The 19,636-nt window shown below is 55.2% G+C and overlaps 7 protein-coding genes across 7 annotated transcripts; 3 read left to right on the plus strand and 4 right to left on the minus strand.

Annotated features, from left to right (window-relative positions):
• Positions 1 to 979: 979 nt before the first annotated feature.
• On the plus strand, positions 980 to 2,356 carry B0T26DRAFT_657680 (WSC domain-containing protein; the record flags this gene model as incomplete). The annotated part of the gene is made up of 3 exons (XM_060438801.1): positions 980 to 1,651; positions 1,732 to 1,832; positions 1,903 to 2,356. 3 exons carry the CDS (start codon positions 980 to 982, stop codon positions 2,354 to 2,356), a joined length of 1,227 nt encoding a protein of 408 aa, XP_060290356.1.
• B0T26DRAFT_501957 (uncharacterized protein) lies at positions 2,281 to 4,726 on the plus strand. The gene is made up of 3 exons (XM_060435378.1): positions 2,281 to 2,352; positions 2,411 to 2,616; positions 2,687 to 4,726. Exons 2-3 carry the CDS (start codon positions 2,504 to 2,506, stop codon positions 4,392 to 4,394), a joined length of 1,821 nt encoding a protein of 606 aa, XP_060290357.1. The 5' UTR covers positions 2,281 to 2,352; positions 2,411 to 2,503; the 3' UTR covers positions 4,395 to 4,726.
• Positions 4,727 to 6,433: 1,707 nt separating this feature from the next.
• Positions 6,434 to 8,264, minus strand: B0T26DRAFT_744301 (2-methylcitrate dehydratase; the record flags this gene model as incomplete). Its single annotated transcript, XM_060444398.1, has 3 exons — positions 6,434 to 7,047; positions 7,101 to 7,878; positions 7,947 to 8,264. The coding sequence occupies 3 exons, from the start codon at positions 8,262 to 8,264 to the stop codon at positions 6,434 to 6,436; spliced, it is 1,710 nt and encodes a 569-aa protein (XP_060290358.1).
• A 1,835-nt stretch (positions 8,265 to 10,099) lies between these two features.
• Positions 10,100 to 11,228, minus strand: B0T26DRAFT_502042 (uncharacterized protein). Its single transcript, XM_060435379.1, has one exon. The coding sequence runs from the start codon at positions 10,762 to 10,764 to the stop codon at positions 10,159 to 10,161; it is 606 nt and encodes a 201-aa protein (XP_060290359.1). The 5' UTR covers positions 10,765 to 11,228; the 3' UTR covers positions 10,100 to 10,158.
• Positions 11,229 to 11,642: 414 nt separating this feature from the next.
• B0T26DRAFT_681162 (uncharacterized protein) lies at positions 11,643 to 13,320 on the minus strand (the record flags this gene model as incomplete). Its single annotated transcript, XM_060440613.1, has 8 exons — positions 11,643 to 11,686; positions 11,731 to 11,834; positions 11,888 to 12,119; positions 12,285 to 12,438; positions 12,561 to 12,670; positions 12,717 to 12,825; positions 13,022 to 13,089; positions 13,164 to 13,320. 8 exons carry the CDS (start codon positions 13,318 to 13,320, stop codon positions 11,643 to 11,645), a joined length of 978 nt encoding a protein of 325 aa, XP_060290360.1.
• Positions 13,321 to 15,138: 1,818 nt separating this feature from the next.
• B0T26DRAFT_757043 (glutamate decarboxylase) lies at positions 15,139 to 16,994 on the plus strand (the record flags this gene model as incomplete). Its single annotated transcript, XM_060446196.1, has 3 exons — positions 15,139 to 15,156; positions 15,237 to 15,454; positions 15,518 to 16,994. 3 exons carry the CDS (start codon positions 15,139 to 15,141, stop codon positions 16,992 to 16,994), a joined length of 1,713 nt encoding a protein of 570 aa, XP_060290361.1.
• Positions 16,995 to 17,197: 203 nt separating this feature from the next.
• Positions 17,198 to 18,321, minus strand: B0T26DRAFT_658069 (uncharacterized protein; the record flags this gene model as incomplete). The annotated part of the gene is made up of 2 exons (XM_060438838.1): positions 17,198 to 18,029; positions 18,119 to 18,321. The coding sequence occupies 2 exons, from the start codon at positions 18,319 to 18,321 to the stop codon at positions 17,198 to 17,200; spliced, it is 1,035 nt and encodes a 344-aa protein (XP_060290362.1).
• Between the last annotated feature and the right edge of the window lie 1,315 nt (positions 18,322 to 19,636).

Consider the following 19,636-nt stretch of genomic DNA (forward strand, 5'->3'; position numbering starts at 1 on the left):
TCGGCGTTGGACGGCCTCTCATGAATCGGCCAATGGGGATGAGGTTACTGTTCGAATTCTTTCCAGCATCTTGGTTACGGTCAAATATATTTGCGGAGTCTTTGCCTTATTATCTGCAATGCCTCGATGGGCAGGACGGGGCTCGCGAAAGCCGTGGTTCAGGAGCCAAGCGAATACTACAGCTGATTTATGCGCGGATGTTGCGGCAAACTCGAGTCCCCGATGGGCCTGCTGAATGCATCTACTCGATTCGCCGTACTACCCTTCTCGAAATTCCGATCAAAAAAATTATCATCATTCGTTGTGTACGCTAACTCGGGTCTCTGTGAAGTCGAGTTTCCAAAGTTGAGTCCACAGAAACAAAATGTGAAGATTCTCGATTCCTTGAATTACACCGAGACTAGCTCCCTTTCTCTTGATGGCCGATGGGCAAAATATTTTGATTCTTTTCTTTCCCCTTGATCATCTCCAGCTAGTTCCCATCCCTTGCAGCTACCATCTACCAAAGTGTGATGGAGTCAGCCCGTAACCCCTTCGCTGGCCTGGTCCCAAGTGAGACCATCGACAGCGAGGAATGCCCACCACCAGCGGCAACGCGAAGTGTCTTGGGCCTTCATTTCGTCTATCTCTCTGCGCCGACATGGACATTCCATTTCTCGCCGCGAAGATGTCTCGACACGGCCCGCATAGATAGGACGTGGAGGCGCGAAGGGCACGGCAAGGTCACGTCGCGACGCGGGTATCGCGTCGATTCGCCCTCAAATATACCACCCGTCCGTTTGTGAGAGCTTTGCCTCTCCTAACGAGGCTGCTTCTGTCTTTCGTTTTGCATTCAGTTCGTTACCCGCCTCTCCAAGAACTGCCAGCTAACAGCTGGCTCATCTATTAAGCCCCTTTCCCCCAGGCTGTGTAAACAACTAACTATTTAGATATCATATCCACCCCGTTGAGCAGAGACCACAAGGGCCAGTGCGCGAGGATGGGATGGCCGAACCGAACAGGCCGGGCCCTCGTAGCCTTGGCCGGGCTCTTGGGCGCGGTCAACGCCCAGGGCTACTTTGGCACAGTGCAGAACGAGATCGCAAGTTGTGGAAGTGACAACTTCATCTACCTAGGATGCTATGCAGACTTTCTCAACCAAGCAGGAGCAAACTTCTTTCAGTTCAACGCGCAGGCGTACAATTCTGGCGATCCTTCGAGGAGTTTCCCAGACTGGGATCCTGGCAGCAATTACAATAACACCATGTCACCGGTCGGCTGCGCCCGGGTCTGCAGGGGATTTGGGTTCAAGTATGCGGCAGTCAGGGACAACAACTGCAACTGCGGTCTCCAGCTGCCAGCGGCTCTCGTGCCGGGCCTTGACACTTTTTGCAACGTGCCCTGCGGCGGCAACTCCCTCCTGACTTGTGGCGGCGGCAACTATGCCCAAGTTTATATCGACCCGACGTTTGCCAGCCCCCTCTATACGCCCATCACAACTCTGAACGCGACTTTGGCCAACTATTACAAGTATCTTGGCTGCTACTCAATCTCGAATGGCTTCCCAACCCAAGATCCTCGGGCCCAGCAGACTTTTACCAGCATTGACGATTGCTTCTCAACCTGCGCCGCCCTGGGATATCCGCTAGTTTTTGGCTCACCTCAGGGGTTCGTGATGCAGTCCGCCGCCCCTAGTGCCGACCTCGTCCAATTAGCTAACTTGACGTGATTATCAGCACGAACTCGGTCAAGTGTACTTGCGGTACATCGTTTGGCTATCCCTCATATCGAGTGCATCCTGAGCTGCTACCAACCCCGGGAGACTGCACCCATGTTTGCAATACTCCCAACGGGTAAGATCTTGCTCCTAGTCCCTCCCGGTGAGGCCGAAGAAGACAATGGCCGTTGCTAACATAATGGTAGAGCCGGAGGGGACTGCGACCCAACCACGACACGATGCTGCGGGACGTCCAACTACTATCCCGTCTACATCAACCCGGAGCTTCAAGGCTGCTACACGCCCCAGATCCCCGGCTACAAGAGCACCAGCACACAGGTATTATACGAATGCGATGATATCGACAGCAGCTATTTTGGACCGCCACATAGTCTGCCCCTCGGACTGTACCCCTTGAGCCAAACCATCAACGCCGTACCAGCCCTGGTCCACCCTCTCCATGTAGTGGGCGGCGCAAGAGATTACTACATATATGGTTGCTATCCCCAGCAGGCTCTGAACCAAGGCGGAGTCACGGGAGTCTTCGCCCCTGCTCTATCAGTCCAAGTCCCAGGCTTTACCCCGGCGACGCTCGAGAACTGTGCAGCGCAATGCAACACGAGAAACTATGACGCTTTCGGCATGATCAATGGCGTGTGAGTATCTATATCACCCCGTCATGGGCAGCGCTTTTTGCTTACAATGTCGGTGAAGTGACTGCTATTGCTCCAACCAAATCGTGAGCACGACAAACCCTGATTCCATGTTGACATGCCGAATCAGATGCGTGGATAGCCCAGGAACCGCATGTGGGTCAGCAACCGGCCCAGTTGTCTACGCCGTAAACAAGCTGGGAGTGTACCCATCGTATACAAACACCTTTGCTGTGCCATACCCGAGTTATTCGTGCATCAGAAAATGTGAGTACCCTTGTTACCCCCCCGAGCTCCAGGAGGACAGGAGTGACTATTCACTATTGAAACTAAAAAGCTTCGTACAGCCACATCAACCAGCACGGCCACTACGACCACCACGACCACGACCACTTCCACTTCCAGGACCACAACTGCCACTACAACTTCTACAACCTCTACAAGTAGTACTACCACTACTGGGACTGCCACAACCAGCGCTACAACTACTGGCACGTCTACAACTAGCACTACGACTACAGGCACCTCAACCAGCAGCACCACAACAACTGGGACTTCAACAACGAGTACCACGACGAGCACTACGACTACTGGGACCGAGACGACAAGCACTACAACTACAGGCACCTCAACCAGCAGTACCACAACAACTGGCACTTCAACAACCAGTACTACAACTACTGGCACATCAACGAGCAGCACAACTACTACAACCACTGGCACATCAACGAGCAGCACAACTACTACAACCACTGGCACATCAACGACGAGCACCACAACCACAGGGACTTCAACAAGCAGCACTATCACGACGGGAACGTCTACAACTAGTACCACGACTAGCACTACTACGAGCACCACAACTACTAGGACGTCCACTAGTAGCACTACAACAACTGGGACGGAAACAACTAGCACCACCACTACGGGGACGTCCACAACGAGTACCACAACTAGCACCACAGCCACGGGGACTTCAACAAGCAGCACCACAACTACTGGGACTTCTACTACTAACACCACAACCACGTCCACAACTAGTACTACGACGACTGGAACTGCAACAACAAGCACTACCACGAGCACAACAACAACTGGGACAGCAACGACAAGCACTACGACTAGTACAACAACAACTGACACTTCTACCTCAATCACTACAACAACTGGGACATCTACAACAAGCACCACGACTAGCACCACTACTAGCACTACGACAACTGGGACAGCAACGACAAGCACCACAACCACGTCCACAACTAGTACCACGACGACTGGGACTGCAACAACAAGTACCACGACTAGCACCACAACAAGCACTACGACTAGTACTACGACTACTGGGACTGCAACGACAAGCACTACTACTACCGGGACCCAGACGACGAGCACTACAACCACCTTTTCCGGCACAGAGACTACGAGTACAACAACTACTGGGACGCAAACGACGAGCACCACAACTACCGGGACCCAGACTACTAGCACGACAACTACCACTTCTGGTACACAAACCACGAGCACCACAACCACAACGACTGGAACTCAGACTACGAGTACAACAACTACTAGCACCCAGACTACTAGCACCACAACCACGACTTCCGGCACGGAGACTACAAGCAGTACAACTACTGGGACCGAGACGACAAGCACCACTACTACCGGCACCTCAACAACGAGCACCACGACAACCGGAACTTCGACGACGAGCACCACAACCACTACTTCTAGCACAGAGACTACTAGCACCACGACGACTAGGACCAAGACTAGTAGTACCACAACGAGCACCACAACTACCGGGACCTCAAGCACTACCACAACCGGGACCCAGACAACGAGCACCACAACAACAGGGACGTCAAGCACTACCACAACCGGAACCCAGACAACAAGCACAACGACTACTGGGACCTCAAGCACTCTCACCACCACCACATCCACCACAAGTACTACCGCTACGTCTACTTCGAGCACCACTACAACCGGGACCTCAAGCACTACCACTACGGGGACTGCTACCACAAGCACGACTACCATAGCTACATCAACGTCAAAAACACGCACAACCACCACATTAACAAGAACCAAACACAGGGGAACGACCACAACTTCGACGTCCAGCACTCTTACCACAGCCATCTCAACCACGAGCACCCTCACTACCACTACGTCAACTACAACAACTACGTCAACTACAACCACTACGTCAACTACAACCACTACGTCAACGAAGAGCACTCTGACTACAACGACGTCAACCTCGCGCAGTCAGACCACCACAACATCCACCAGAACCAAGCTTAGGTCCACAACTTCCACCACCACGTCCACGGCAAGCACCACAACCACGGGCACTTCACGGACAACGACGACTTCTACCTCGAGAACTACAACAACAGGAACGTCCACGACAAGCACGACAACAACCGGGACTTCAAGGACGACGACCACGACGACTTCCACAAGCACCTCTTTAACCGCTACAACCTCAACCTCGCGGACGACAACGACGTCCACAAGCACCAGTCTGACCACTACCACGTCCACAACCTCCACCACGTCTACAACAAGCAACATCACCACGACGTTCGAGACCATCAGCGACTTGACCACCACGTACTCGACCATCATCGACGATGAAACGAGCACACGGTACCACTACCTCGACATCACATCGACGACGACAGACATTGAGACGCGCACTAAGCACACGCGGCCGCCTTACAGCACCGGCGGCGGCGGCGGCGGGCACGGCGCGCGCACGCTCCGCCTCCCGCCTGGCGTGTACCCATTCCCCGCGACGACGCCCGCCGGCGAGCTGTGCGTGACCGTGTCTGCGGCGTGGATCCCGGGAGAGACGACGCTGGCTTCGCGGCCGCGGCACGGCGACGATGGCGGCGAGTGGGGATCGCCTCTGCACCGCGGTGGCGGTGATGGTGGACACGGGATCTGGTGGTGGAAGCGATGGACTGGCAGTGGGGAAAAGAGTGGCAAGGAAAAGGAGAACAACACCAACAACGACAACAAGACGTGATACTCCAAAACCCGAGAGTGAGTACGCACGTACGTACGTATATGGTTGATGATGACAAGAAAAGAAAGACCATGATGTGAAATTATGGGAACGGGTGACAAGAGAGATGATCACGACAATGACTAAAGCACGCAAAGATCACGAAGAGATAGATGTATGATTTACCATATGCTTTAGGGGGTGGGGGGCCTTTCTATTTCTTCTTTCTTTTTCAACAGCGGAGGAGCTTGGCGAAAAGGCATTTCATGGATGGGTGAATGGGCGAATGGGGGCGTGACAGGAGCGGAGTGGAGCGGAGCAGAGATGGCAGTTCAGGGACGGTTGGCATTTTCTGTTTGGAAAAGAGGGGAGGGGCAATACACGGGGGCTGATTTCTTTCTTTGCTCTACTCTATTGTTTGGAAGGAATGGGAGGGGAGGGGGGGTAATGGTATCTTGTGGATTGGAAATAGTCAGTTGGGGTTTTTCGGGGGGCTTCTCTAAGTTCCTTTTTTCTGCTTCCTTCGGATTGTAATGACGGGCGACGGTATACGAAAGAGACGGGATGGAGAGAATGAGAGGGTTTTTCTATTTATGACTTCTTTTTTTGCAGCTGGTGGAAGAATAGCCCTGACTATTCTACTATTCTTCCACCGCTTGCAACCTTTTTTCGCTTCTATATCTACCTACCAATTGCTAATGTTTTACTAATTTTATCCATTGGGATGACTGCCTCTACCGTAGTCGGGACATCTCCAATCTTGAGTGTATTCTCTTCCCTCGGCGGATTGCTGCTGTGTCACTGTGATGTGACGATACCTTGTGTGTGTTTTCACTTCCGCCCGAGCTGTCTGCCCGCAGGTACTTGGAACAACAAGCAGGAACACAGTGTAACGGCGGCATGCACCTCTAGACTGCCTTGACTAGTGCGAGTTTACATCCTCCAGAGCCTAAAACAACGGCCTACACGTGGATACGCCGTGAGACAATTCAAAGGCTTTATTCCAAGCATCTATCGGCCCATTTATATATGCGTATATAGAACATGCACGACAGAACCCCCGTTTTACACGAACTCGCTACGCTCAACAACATACAGATCTACATATTCGTCCACAGACATGGTCTCGAGCTTCTTGGGCTCCTGGCTCAGCGCCACCAGCTGCTTCACCTTGTCGGCGGGATAGTGGGGCTCGAGATGGCGCTTGTACTTGGCGAGGATCTCGGGCTTGGCCTCGTCGCGGCGCAGACGATGGCCGAGAGGCGCCTCGACGACCACCTCGGGGAGGACGGTGCCGTCGTTGAGCTCGACCGTCAGGCCGTTGCTGATGGTGCGGAGCGAGGGGTCGTGGTAGTCGGTGGTGAACTTGGGGTCCTCGACGCACTTGATCTTCTGGCGTAGCGACTCGACGAGGGGCGACGTGGCGGCCTCGGAGCCGTCCGTGTAGTCGCCAGCCGTCAGGCGGCCAAAGACGAGCATGACGGAGCACATGTACTGGATGCAGTGGTCGCGGTCGGCAAAGTTGTCCATGGGCCTGAACTGCTTGTCGATGATGCGGATGCAGGCCTCGTGGGTCCGGCATGTGACGCCCTTGATGTCGGCAGCCGATTTACCCATCGACTTGAGCTGGTTATGGATCTTCTGCGAAGCCTCGACGGCCGTCTGCGAGTGGAACTCGGCTGTAGGGTGCGTTAGAGAGGCGATAAACAACTGAGGACGACGAGGAACATACCAGGATAAGACACCTTGAACAGCACGTTCTCCATAACGTAGCTGCCATAGGGGCGCTGGAACTCGAACTTCTTGCCTTTGAACAGGACATCGTAGAAGCCCCAGACAGGGGCCGACAGCACCGTGGGGATACCGGGCTCACCCTTGGCAACCTTGAGGACCAGGTTGACGGCGCGCTGGCATGCATCGCCGGCAGCCCACGACTTGCGCGACATGGTGTTGGGGGTGTGACGGTAGGTGCGCAGGCTCTGGCCGTCGACCCAGGCCTGGGTGACGGCGTCGGCCGTCTGCTTCTCCGAGAGGCCGAGAAGCTTGCTGACGACGGCGGCGCTGGCGACCTTGACGAGCACGACGTGGTCGAGGCCGGCCTTGTTGAACGAGTTGAGGAGGGCGAGGCAGCCCTGGATCTCGTGGGCCTTGATCATGGCCTCGAGCACGTCGCGGACGGTGAAGGTCTTGCCGCCAAAGATGTTGCCGCCGGCCTTGTTGGTGCGGGTGACCCAGTCGGCGACGGCGAGGATGGCGCCGAGGTTGTCACTGGGGTGTCCCCACTCAGCAGCCAGCCAGCAGTCGTTGTAGTCGAGCCAGCGGATCATGGCGCCGATGTTGAAGGCGCCGTTGACGGGGTCGAGCTGGAAGGGGGTGCCGGGGACCCTGGTGCCGTTAGGCACGACGGTGCCGTCGACGATGGGGCCGAGCAGCTTGGTGCACTCCTTGAAGCGCAGGCCCTCGAGGCCGCAGCCGAGCGTGTCGATGAAGACCCATCGCGCCGTGTCGAACTGTTCGGAGGCAGGCAGTCAGCTAGTCAGTCGGTCAGCCAGCCCAATCGCAAGCGAGGAGCACGCACGGCAAGGTCCGAGTCAATATTCTTGTTGTGGACATAGTCGGCAATGTCCTTGACCTCGGCGTCGTAGCCCTGGTGCGAGGCGGGCGAGGGCGCGGCGGCCGCGGCGGCAGCAGACTGGAGCGAAGCCATTGTTGAAAAAGCCGACGAGTTGCGCGGTGTTGCGAGAGCGGGGGTCGCAGCGGTTCTGCTGCAGGTGCTGTTGGCTATCAACGGCCGCAACGCTCCTGCTGCTGATGATGGCTGGCCGAGGCGTTGCTGGGTCTGGGGCAGGCGCAATGTTCTCGAGGCCTGTCGTAGTCCGCGATTGACAGCAGACATGGTGTAGGTTGACTTGTCGTGCTGCAGCTCTGCAGTTCCGCTGTCGCCCGTAACGAGTCAATTGAGTCAATAGCAACCTGGAACCTATTGGCGACAGGGAATGGTCTGGGGAATTTCCCAGGTCTAGGTATTTATTCTCCTCTGACCAAGAAGCTGGACCCTGGCCCCTGGCCTGCCTGCTCAGTGCTGGTTGAGTGGGGAGTTAGGAGCTTGGCCGCTCAAGCGGAGGGAGGGGCAACAATCGTATTGCCGCGGTGTGCCGAAGCCAACCCCCCCCCCCCCCCCCCCCTTGTTCGCTGTAGAGCCTGTAATTGGTTGTTAAGGTTACCTAACTCAACAAGTTAACCTCGGTGCTTTCCCCGTGCTAGTCAGTTCCTTTTATCCTTGGCAGTATTTTTTATCCAAGCTTTTCCTCCGTGAACATCGTGAGACGTTGAATTCCTCTTGCAGGAGCTCGACTTTGCTTTCACCTCTTTCCGCGGTTGTTGTTTTTCTCCTTTCTTATTTCATCTAACTCAGGGCACCACGGCCCGTGATCCAATAGCCCCGTTGCCTTCGATGTAATTACCTACAGTACTACTTACATGCTGTGTAAGACACGTAGTAAGCGGAGCCGAATTTCTCACCCCGAAAATACCTACCGAGTTCGGAGCCGACTCCCGAGCCCCGTGAACGAACAAGGACGTAGGGAAAGTTACCAGGTATGCCTTCTGGTTGTGACACTGGTTTCAACACAATTGCTGTGTCTTTGTGCTCTTCTCGGATTGCATCAGCCCTACTGGCATGCCTCATCATTGCTTGTTTCGAAGTCAACCCGGAGTTGTATGTACAATATCTGTGGCTTTGCCAAGTTCGTCCCCCAATACCGGGTTACATTTAAACCAGGCGAGAAAGTGACGTGTCGACCTTGAAGTTGGCGGTCAGGGGCAGGAAATAGTTACATTACCTTACTTACCTCCCAGTCAGTCAATGGCACAGACTTCAAGTACCTCACGTGTTAACACACAGGGCAAGAAGAACAACCGATTAGCTCTGTGAAGGGAAGCAGCCATGTTGCGCATCTTTTTCCGATGCTTCTCCTCTTCCTCCCTTCCTCCTCTCTAACCATGCTCCATGTTCGCCGTGAAATCTTGGTCCGGCCAGGGCTGCATGCTTCCCCGACCCGACACCAGTCCTGAGCGAAGAGTAAGATTTCCCCTTTTTGAGGACGAGCCAAGGAGGAAACCCCAGACAAGCTTTCGCACAGTAGAGCTGAGTGCTTTTAGTCCGACATGTCCGACCAGCTTGCTGCTGCCCGTGAAGAGGTGAGACCCAACAGCCATCTAGCTGCTTGTGGTACGGAGTACGGCAGCTACCTAGGTACCTAGATAGGGTAGGGTAGGGTAGGGTAGGGTAGGGTAGCTAGCTAGGTAGGTGCTTCTGCATGAATATAATAGGTAAGGTAGGTTTCGCATCCCACATGCATTCCGCATGTGTGACCCCCCCCTGACTGACTATTGTCAACACCACCGCGTCCTCCAGTCCCTCGAAACCCAGGCTCTGAACTGGCCCCCGTACCGTGCCGGGAGTCTGCCGGGGCGACGGGCGACAGCTAGGTACCGGGGCCTTCTTGCCTTTTCGTTGCCGAGGCCGGTGCGGCATGTGTCGAGTAGGCCCACTCTACCCCCTGCTGCTGCGCTCGGCGCCGTAGTGCCTTTTCGGGCTATCTATCCATGTTGCCTACCGGGATACATACTTAATAACCCCACGGCAGCAGCCTCTAGCGATGTGCTCTAGTCCGGTTCCCCGCAATCTCGCCCGTCTATCGCCGCCAAGACAATGCGAATTGAATGTGCGTGTGCTTGTGTGCGCCATGGCGTAGTGTGCCTGCCAGGAAGACAATGAAGAATAGCCGTCATCTCCTTGCGCCGACCAACGAGCGAGTAGGTGCGCGAGCAGGTTTCTTCCGGTTTGGGCGAGCAGCTGAGCGCACAGCTTTGCCAGGAGGGGCAAGGGCTGAGTGAGCAGCCAGGCGAGCCGACCGTCGTGGTTCGGGGCGAGCAGCTAGACGAGCCGATCGCCGCGGCCCGGCCCCAGCGACGGCCCGCTGACTTGGCTCTAGAGTGGTGGCGGCGGTGATGGCGGCAGTGGTGTTGCAAATCTTGGCGGGTCGCTCTTGTTCCTCCTCGTCGTCGGCGCTGGGATCCCGGCCGCGTCTCCTGCTCGCCGGGGGTTTAGGCGCACGAATGTCCGACAACGGGGACGGTGTTGGCGTCATGTGCGCTTGTTGATCTCGTTGTCCCGATGGGGTCGGGTCTACCGTGTCCCACGGGCTCCACTTACCATCGTCTTCGTCGTCGTCTTCGTCGTCGTCGTCGTCGTCGTCGTCATCGTCGTTGTCGTCGTCGTCGGTCTGGTTGACCATGTCGATCCACTCCTGCAACTTCCTCTCACGTTCAGCCCATACCTCCTGCGGCACATGGCCGATTCGATATTTGTTGACAACTTCTTCGCCCAGCATCTTTATATGTACCTCCCTTATTTCAATAGCACGTTCTAGTTTTTTGACGAGATCTTGGATAAATTGGGCATGGTCTCTTCTTTCGTGGAGCGTGGACGGCGGTCCAGTGACAGGGGCTGGGGTTTTGAAGTCCCACGAGAACTGCACCAAGCCAAGGCTTCATGTCAATGACGTGCCGTGTAATGAGCCAACAATAATTATCTTGGTAAGGAAAGGCTTACATTTTGGTTCGGGTTGGAAATGGGTACAACAGGGGCCGGCGCGGGAGCTGAGACATCCATTATCACGTACGCAGCTAAGGTATGGAGGTATTCAATTGACTGCCCGAACTTCTGGATCAAAACAGCAGCTGCACCTTTTACGGATACTTTCGCGTAGAATGCACCATGGCGTGGGGCAAACCTGACCTGGAGGCGTCTTCACGTGATGTGATTTCAATCTTGTGGAACGATACTTTATTTCACGTATTCAATACAGATTCTGCCCTGCGTGTGCGTTTCAAACAAAGTGCCCGTCTTGCGCACGAAATCTCTGAGCAAAACGAGTGTATTTTGAGTGTTTGACAAATGCGAAATAAGCGCGAAACGAAACTAGATACAAGGTACGGATAACTTGATGTTCAAAATCGGCAAGGTCGTAATGTATACCGCTAAATGTCGGGCCCCCCTTTCCCCTTCTATTGTTAATGTCCATTTTCCCCCGCTCGGCTTGCACCCATCATTCGAGCCGCACCGTTTTGGCTTCCGCCCAAGACACGTCCGGTAACTCTCCCAACTCTCCCCAGTTTGAATCAGAGAGAACCTCGTCGATATTGATGCGAGTCTCATTATTGTCCTTTGCCCACTGGTACCTCAGCATCTTTTTAAGAAGAGCTCCAACTAGGAGCCGGAACCCGTGTCAGTTGCGTCGCTCGAGTCTCGGCCTGTCATGACAAACAATAACTCAATAAGTCACAATGTATGTAACCTGGGACCGGAGAGTTGCACGCCTGATAGTAGTCACCGGCCAGTGTCGCCATGGATTCCTCGTATTTCTCAGCAAACAGTCGTCGCTCATACTCGTACTGGCGCCTGTCAAACCGTCACGGGTTCTGAGAAAACTTCACGAATGGGTACTTCCATACATCATCCCGTACCCGATTACCCCCATAGCCCATATGTCGACCGAGTAGTTGTAAGGCTCCATTTCGCGCTCTGGTGCAAGATAGGGGATCGTGCCTCCGCATGCCGGCATCGGCCTCAGAAAACCCCTGGGCTCTCCGATGAAGCCGGCTGTACCGTTGTCGAGGAGAACCGATCGTTGGGGCGTCCCTATGAGGCCAATATTCGCTGGCTTCAAGTCCCGGTGCACCCAGCCTGCGTGGTGTAAGATCTAGACACCCAGGAGTGCATCACAGAACACGCGAGCTGCCTCCATCGATATGCTTCTGTCGTTCCTTCTATATCAAGTGACGCATTAGCCGCACTCCGTGCGCAAAAGTATGTAGAATACTAACTCGCTGCTTTGAGGTATCAGACTACAGAAGGTCGAGCCCACGACCGACTTATGGACAGACACAATTTCATTGTTGCCATAAATCACCTCCACCTGCCGTAGAATTCGGCCGGCGGTGTCTTTCTCTTGGGCGAGATTCGTCAACATCTCGTTTATTGATACTTCGCGTAGAACGAGACCCTCTTCATCATCAGTTGTTAGTTGAACTATTTTCAGCACCACCGCTTCGTTGTCTGAATTAGAACCAAAGAAGACTCTGCCTTGGCCGCCTCTGACTAGGGGCTTTCCCACGGTCCACGGACCAATCGTCCTTGTGACTTGGAGCGGAGTTCCCATATCAACATCGACATGTTCCGGAGCTCCAGCCTCCTCAGCCTCTTGTTGCGAAGCTGATAGAAGGTATTGTCTTTGCCTAAAGCGAACGGCGTGTAACTCGAGCTCGTAGTCAAGCTAATTACCGAACGAAATCACCGACTTGTGCTTGTTCAAGCTGTGGGGCTTGCCGTTGACAGGTGTGCCGTCGACCGTGAGGGTGCCGTCGACCGTGAGGGAGAAATGCACAGCCCCCTAGTATCAGAGGCAAAGTTGAATCGCGCATTGAAAATCCGCATGCCGATGTGATGCTATTTCGCGAACAAAGTCCTGCAAAGGCTTAGATCAGGACTCGGAGCGTCGCTATCAGGCGAGCGTCTTCCTACGGTCCACCCAAGCTGCGGATCGATAATAGGTGTGTGAAGTCTAGGAAAAAGTGGCCCGCCCACACCATGCCATCCTCGCTAGACGCACCCTCGGGCTCGGATTCAGACTCGGGGAAACTCTCGCTTGCGTAGCCTGTGTTGGAATCCCCTTTAAGAGACACCCGTCGCGCTATTTCGCGTCTCGGCCAAAAGATCTCGCTGTCGTACTCATCGTCAGTTCGACAGCCATCTTCTTCAAGAGCGGAGCATCGTCTGCCTGGTACTTGTTCTGTCGACTGTTGATGTGGGTCTCAACGATGTCGCTCAGTGCCAGTTTGGCGAGGGCGCTGACAGGTGTAAGAGTGACAAAGGTGGTGTCCTCCATTTCAGCAGCTCTCTGGTCGTGATAGTTTCAGTGTAGGTCGGGGTGAGCGTAAACCAAGTGACTGTGCTATTTTGTGGATGAGAGAGGAATAAAGAAGTAATAGAGAAAGATGGAGGAAAAGAGAAGGAAATCGAGAAAAAAGATGCTTGCGAGATACCCATTTTTATTCATCCTGCCTGGTTTTCGACATTTTTTGTCACCCCACAACACACACGGGCATAGCCTCGCCCGGTCTGTATGGGCAGGCCCAAACTGGGTGCTTGAAAAAGATACGGTACAGATAGAAAGCAGATGGGTACCGGCGACGTTCAGCCTCGGATTTTAAGCTATTGGCTAGGCGTTGACGGACGGTGACGTAGTGCCTAGCTATCGCTCTTATGCCACATCTCGGGCTTGAAGCCGTGAAAGGAAACGCACAGTCGGGCGCAACGATGTGTCCCTTGGCGGCAGGCAGATGCTGGAGGTTGAAATAGTGAGGCTTTTGCTCACTCACGATAGCGAATTACCCTATCGTGTCTCCAAGGGCGACATTCTCTGGGTCATCTGGCGGCAATCGATTTGCTCTGGTCCTTCTGGCGGCTCTTTGTGGCGTAGGGGTTTGGGCGTCATGAAACGATGCCTGGCCGAGTAGCACAGGGAGTTTGGGGAGCCTTGCTAAAAAAAAAAAAAAAAAAAAAAAAACTTTCCACTGAGGCTCATCCCTCCCTCCATCTAAGCATCCAAAGTGGTGGGGACGGATACGGAGTTGCTCAAGCCCTGGCGGTGTGGGGGGGGGGGGAGAAGCTGGGCAGGCAAGACATTATGGGCAAATTATTTTGATAGGAGTGTCTCGCACTGGAAGGAGCGTTCATCTCGCCGCAGCTTGGCAACCGGGAACTTGAATTTAAAGTCTCGACACTACTGGCTCCTTCCTCCCTCCCGTAAGAGATACCTCAGGCGAATATGCGGGGGAAAAAAATACGACATTGGTCCCTCTAAGGTCGAGTAAGGGTCTTGGGTCTTTTGGCGTTATTTGAGGTGAGTTGCCACAGCGGTATCCTGCGTCGAGGCTGGGTTACGAACAAGCTGCCCGATCATCTATTAACCCTTTAGAACTAGTCTCTTTGGTCAGATGATCTTTATCTTTATTGTCGGATGACGACCTTGTTATTTAACCGGCTTGGTCATCGTGACTGACCCCCCCTATTTACCAGAGTTCTTGCTTTAACTGCGGCACAATAAGGTTTGTCTTCCTTCCTACATAAATTCCAATGGATCCACAGCTTGAAATTACCTGGGGTGGATAGTTCAATCGGTTTTTGCCTGTGAAATGCTAAGTGTTCAAATGGCGGTTGTGCCTCTAAAAGAAATACCTTGTGTGTAAGTGCCTAGCGTGCAAGTGGGCTGGCCTATATATACCCCTAACCCTGCAAAATGCCATTGAGTCGCCTCTTCATCGTGACTCGCCGTAGCCATAATTTTAGCTTGACATCGTGCTAGCAGCCTTCATAGTGTTGAGCGGACATTATTTCGTCCATACATAGAAAGATGGGCGGAGGTGTTCGTTCGTCCCCTCTCCACAGCCTGCTTTTAGCGTCGGGCCTAAGGCCGACCCAAGGAATGGGATCAAGTCGGGGCTCCCAGCTAAATGATGTCGTCATAGCCGTCACGAGCAAGTTTGGCGCTGTACGTGTACATACTCGGTATAAAACAGCAAAATTCGACTGCCAAGCCAACCAAAAGGGAAACAACGATTAAATATCACTTCCGCGATGACTCTCGAGTTTAACATGTGCTGTGCTGCACCCAATTAGTTAACCTTTTTCGACAATCGCAATCATGGTTCTCTCACGACATGTAAGTTTATTTGGAAATAGGGGATGGATGCGCACCGAACTCCCCACTCTGACAAGCCCCTTTTCCTTTTCCTTTTCCAGGTCGATCCCGAGGAGGTGGTCAGCCACCTTCAGGGTGCTCGCACCTCCAACAACAAGACAAAGCTCTCCCACCTTACGCCCTACGACACGCCCTACGCCAGCCAGGTGGAGATCCCAAAGTATCGCCTCCCCGACGATGGCGCCCCCGCCGATACCGTCTATGCCATGATCAGGGATGAGCTAGACCTCGATGGCAGGCCCAATCTGAACTTGGCCAGGTAAGAAGCTCGCAGGAAAACAAACTGCGACATATGAGCCGCAATCTGACCGCACTCTGACAGCTTCGTTAATACCTATGTCGACGACAACTCGCAAAAGATCATGGCCGAGAACGTGGCCAAGAACCTCGCCGACAATGACGAGTACCCGGCCATGCTCGCCATGAGCCAGCGCTGCGTGAGCATCCTGGCCAACCTGTGGCGAGTCAACAAGGGCGAGAATGCCATCGGCTCGCCCACGGTGGGGTCGTCCGAAGCCATCCACCTCGGCGGCCTCGCCATGAAGCGCCGCTGGCAGGAGCGCCGCTGGGCCGAGGGCAAAGACGCCTACAAGCCCAACATCCTCATGGGCAGCAACGCCCAGGTGGCTCTCGAGAAGTTTGCCCGCTACTTTGACGTCGAGGCCCGCATCCTGCCCGTCTCAGCCAAGAGCAACTTCTGTCTTGACCCGGACCTAGTGCGCCAGAACATCGACGAGAACACCATCGGCGTCTTTGCCATCCTCGGCAGCACCTACACGGGCCACTACGAGCCCGTCGAGGAGGTCTCGCGCATCCTCGACGAGTTCCAGAACATGACGGGCATCGACATCCCCATCCACGTGGACGCGGCGTCGGGCGGCTTCGTCGCGCCGTTCACACACGCCGGGGCGGGCCAGCGATGGAACTTTGAGCTGCCGCGCGTCAAGTCGATCAACACGTCGGGCCACAAGTTCGGGCTCTCGTGCGCCGGCGTCGGCTGGATCATCTGGCGAGACGAGTCATACCTGCCCCAGCACCTGATCTTCAAGCTGCACTACCTCGGCGGCACCGAGGAGTCGTACACGCTCAACTTCTCGCGCCCCGGCGCCCAGGTCATTGTGCAGTACTACAACCTGATCCATCTCGGCTTCTCCGGATACCGCGAGATCATGGAGAACTGCCTGGTGAACGCCCGCCTCCTGTCCAACAGCCTCGAGGCGACCAAGTGGTATACTTGCGTCAGCGCCATTCACCGCTGCACCGAGGCAGCACCAGCAGGCGTGGCCCAAAAGGTCAAGAACACAGTCGAGTCCACCGTAAGCGGCGGCGGCAAGGAGCAGCAGCAGCAGGACGGCAACGGGGAGACGTCAGCCGCCTACGTTGCCGGGCTGCCAGTTGTATCGTTCCGGCTGACGGACGAGTTCAAGCGCGAATTTGCGCACATCAAGCAGGAGACGGTGTCGCTGCTGCTGCGGGCGCGCGGCTGGATCATCCCCAACTACGCGCTGCCGCCGGGCGAGGACGGCACCGAGATCCTGCGCGTGGTTGTGCGGGAGAGCATGAGCTTCGACCTGCTCGACCGCCTCGTGACGGACATTGTGCAGGTCACTGAGAAGCTGATCGACAACGACGAGGTCGACCTGTCCATCCTGCATAAGCAGCGCAAGGAGCCCGCGGCCAAGACGGACAGCGGCAAGAAGGCGCAGGGTGGTGTAGCCAAGGACGCAGAGCAGCGTGCTCTGAACGTGGGCAAAAATGCGAGCCGCATGGCCGAGGGCATTCACAGGTCGGTGTGCTGAGTGGGCTCGGGAAAGGGAGTCTGAGTGAGCCACGAAGAAAGGGAGACAAGAAACCATAGCACTGTCTAGCTAGTTTAACCGTAGCTTGGCGTCCATTCTATTGATTTAGCCAAACACGGATTTAGCTCTCATCTTGAAAATGCTCCTTGTGATATCTGCAATGGCTGATACCAACCCGCCCCTGAGCAGTCCGTCACGTCCCGTTAAGAAGCGCCCGAGAACTGCAGATTCTCGTTTCCAACAACAGACGTCAGCACCGTCGGCGCGTTAATGCCCTCGACAGTACCATCACCGCCTTGCATGATACTCGCAAAGTTATCCGCGATCAGCTGAATGCCACTCGAAAAACCTTCCTCATCGAACTCGCAATGGCCACCGTCGGGGGTATTATCGACCGTCTGCAACAGACCGATCTGCGCATCACTCAACCCCGCGGCACGTGCCTCGGCCTCGTACGCCGCGATGGCCGCCGGAATGGCTGGCTGCAGCAGTGCGAGCTCCTGCTGGGTACTCTGGAAGTGGATCCTCGAGGTCCCTGCAAACGCGCTCGCATTCACCACATCGACCTGCGGCTCGAGCGCGCCGCACATGAGCAACACGCCCGTGCCCGGGGCAGCGAACTGCGCCAGTTGCGCAGGGATGAAAAAGCCGCTCAGCGTCAGCGAGCCCCCGGACACCCCCGTGAAGAAGAGCTGCGCGGGGTCGAAGGCGACGAGCTGCGGGAGGACCGTCGAGACCAAGTCTGCGACGGCCTGCGCGTCCGCGACGCCGTCCACGCGGCTCAGCCCCGCCGGGGGGCCGGCGTGCTGACCCCAGAGGAGCTGTTCGGATGGCGCGAGCACCACGACGCCCATGAGCCCGTTCTGGACTGCTTGATTCGGGAAGTCGAAGAAGCTCTGCCCGCCGTCACCATGCAGCAGGACGTTCAGGCCTAGCGTGCCGGCTGCGCGCGCCCGCGCTTTGCTGCCGGCTACGCCGGAGGCGGTGGTAAAGGCGGACTCCGGGCCGCTGATCTTGAAGCGCAGGTTCAGGCCGCTTTGGTCGAAGCCGGCCGTGTCAGCGCGGTCGAGGGAAGAAGGGCAAGGAACGGGGGGAATATATGTAGATGGAGGGGGGATATTCACTTGACCGTCGCGTTGGTGTCGAGGATGGTGGACCCGTCCGTGGCCTGCGAGATGCCCTGCGGGATGGCAGCGGCCTGCTGCTGCGGTGTCTGCTGCTGTTGTGACGAGGCAGCACCGTTGGCTTTGCTTTTCTTCGGGCTCGGCGCGGCCAAGCCCAGCGAGCTCAGCGCCAGCAGAGCCGCGAGAGAGAAAATGGCCCGCATTTTGGCGTCAGTGGTGGCGGTGGTAGTGGTGTTCGTCACCTCTCTGCCTTTCCCAGGTACCCTAGTAGGGTAGGTAGACGAACTGATATTATTCTAAGAAATAAATAGAAATAAACCACACGCGGAGAGAAACCAGCCCTCCTGTCGTGTGTGTCAGGGTGGAAAGAAGCGAAAGGGAAGAAAGAGGTAAAGAAGCAAGCAGGCACGTAGGCCAAGCAAAGTATAGATAGCAAGATGTCCGGAGGCGGCCTGCTTATCCGGGAGAACAGCGACAGACACAAAGGGGTGAGATCCAGCTCCCGAGCTCTGTTGTCAAACAGACTGGAAGGGGAAGAATCGGGACAGAGAAGGAAACAAAAGAGTCCTGGCGAGGGCAAACTATCCCAGTCGTAAAGTCCCAGGCCAGCCCCTGGATGGGGCGAATTGTCACCCCATTCATTCATTCATTCATTCCATGGCCATAGATGGCAATTGGTTCCCACAATCCCCCCAGAAACAAGCAGCACAAGCAGCACAAACCAGTGGTTTTGCCTCGTGTAAGAGAAACCCGCGCGGCGGGGGCGTAGGTGTGTAGTGTAGCATCTGCAGCGGTGGATCTGTTTCGGGGACGTGGTTCCGGCGATCGCTTTTCTTTCCTTCTTTCTTGGCAGCGGGTGTTTGAGATGGGTGGGTATATATACCGCTCGAGTAAAGAAAGGGGATGATTTCAAAACACAAAACATACAACGTGCAGCGTAACAGGGCTAACCTTCTTTTTGATCCTCTGCAATTCTTCCGCTTGGCTTTTTTGTTCGACGAACGAGCAACCCTCCTCTCAGGCCACCAACACGTCACTGCGCAACCCCCACGGAATTGATCCTCTTCTCCGTGCGTAGTGCAAATGCGTCGTGGCTGGTCGGAACAAATAATGGCAACAACTACTGGGGAGACAGATATGGAGAAATACACAAACCATTGTTGGTAGAGTGTGCTACCGGGGGGGGCTAGGAACCCCGGAGGATTGCATTGCATTGTGTTGCACTGCGTTGCGGTTGCCGGCTAAACCTGCTCTGCGCGCTCTCTCGATGGCTTCGCTCGGTCGTCGGATCGTGCACGGCCTGTGGATCCCTTGGTGCGTTTGAACTAGGCAGGGTAGGGTAGGGTACCAGGTAGGACAGCATAGGTAGTAACACGTATGACATTATAGGGGTTCAAACCTCTTCGTAGCTTGTCGATGTTGCGCGGTCGCTGTTTGGGGATAGTCGTTTCCAGAACAAAAACGAAAAAGTAACCGAAAAGGGGGAATTGACACTAGTTCCCGGTTGCACTAGCATTG

The sequence above is a fragment of the Lasiosphaeria miniovina genome, assembly GCF_030549165.1.
Source record: "Lasiosphaeria miniovina strain SMH2392-1A chromosome Unknown B0T26scaffold_8, whole genome shotgun sequence".
NCBI lineage: Eukaryota > Fungi > Ascomycota > Sordariomycetes > Sordariales > Lasiosphaeriaceae > Lasiosphaeria > Lasiosphaeria miniovina.

What these genes read in the sequence shown, in the direction of transcription:
- B0T26DRAFT_502042 (XM_060435379.1), bottom strand. Translation starts at nt 10,764, where the DNA reads ATGCTGGGCGAAGAAGTTGTCAACAAATATCGAATCGGCCATGTGCCG.
- B0T26DRAFT_501957 (XM_060435378.1), top strand. Translation starts at nt 2,504, where the DNA reads ATGTGGGTCAGCAACCGGCCCAGTTGTCTACGCCGTAAACAAGCTGGG. An exon ending in TTATTCGTGCATCAGAAAAT is followed by an intron (nt 2,617 to 2,686) that starts GTGAGTACCCTT and finishes GAAACTAAAAAG; the next exon opens with CTTCGTACAGCCACATCAAC.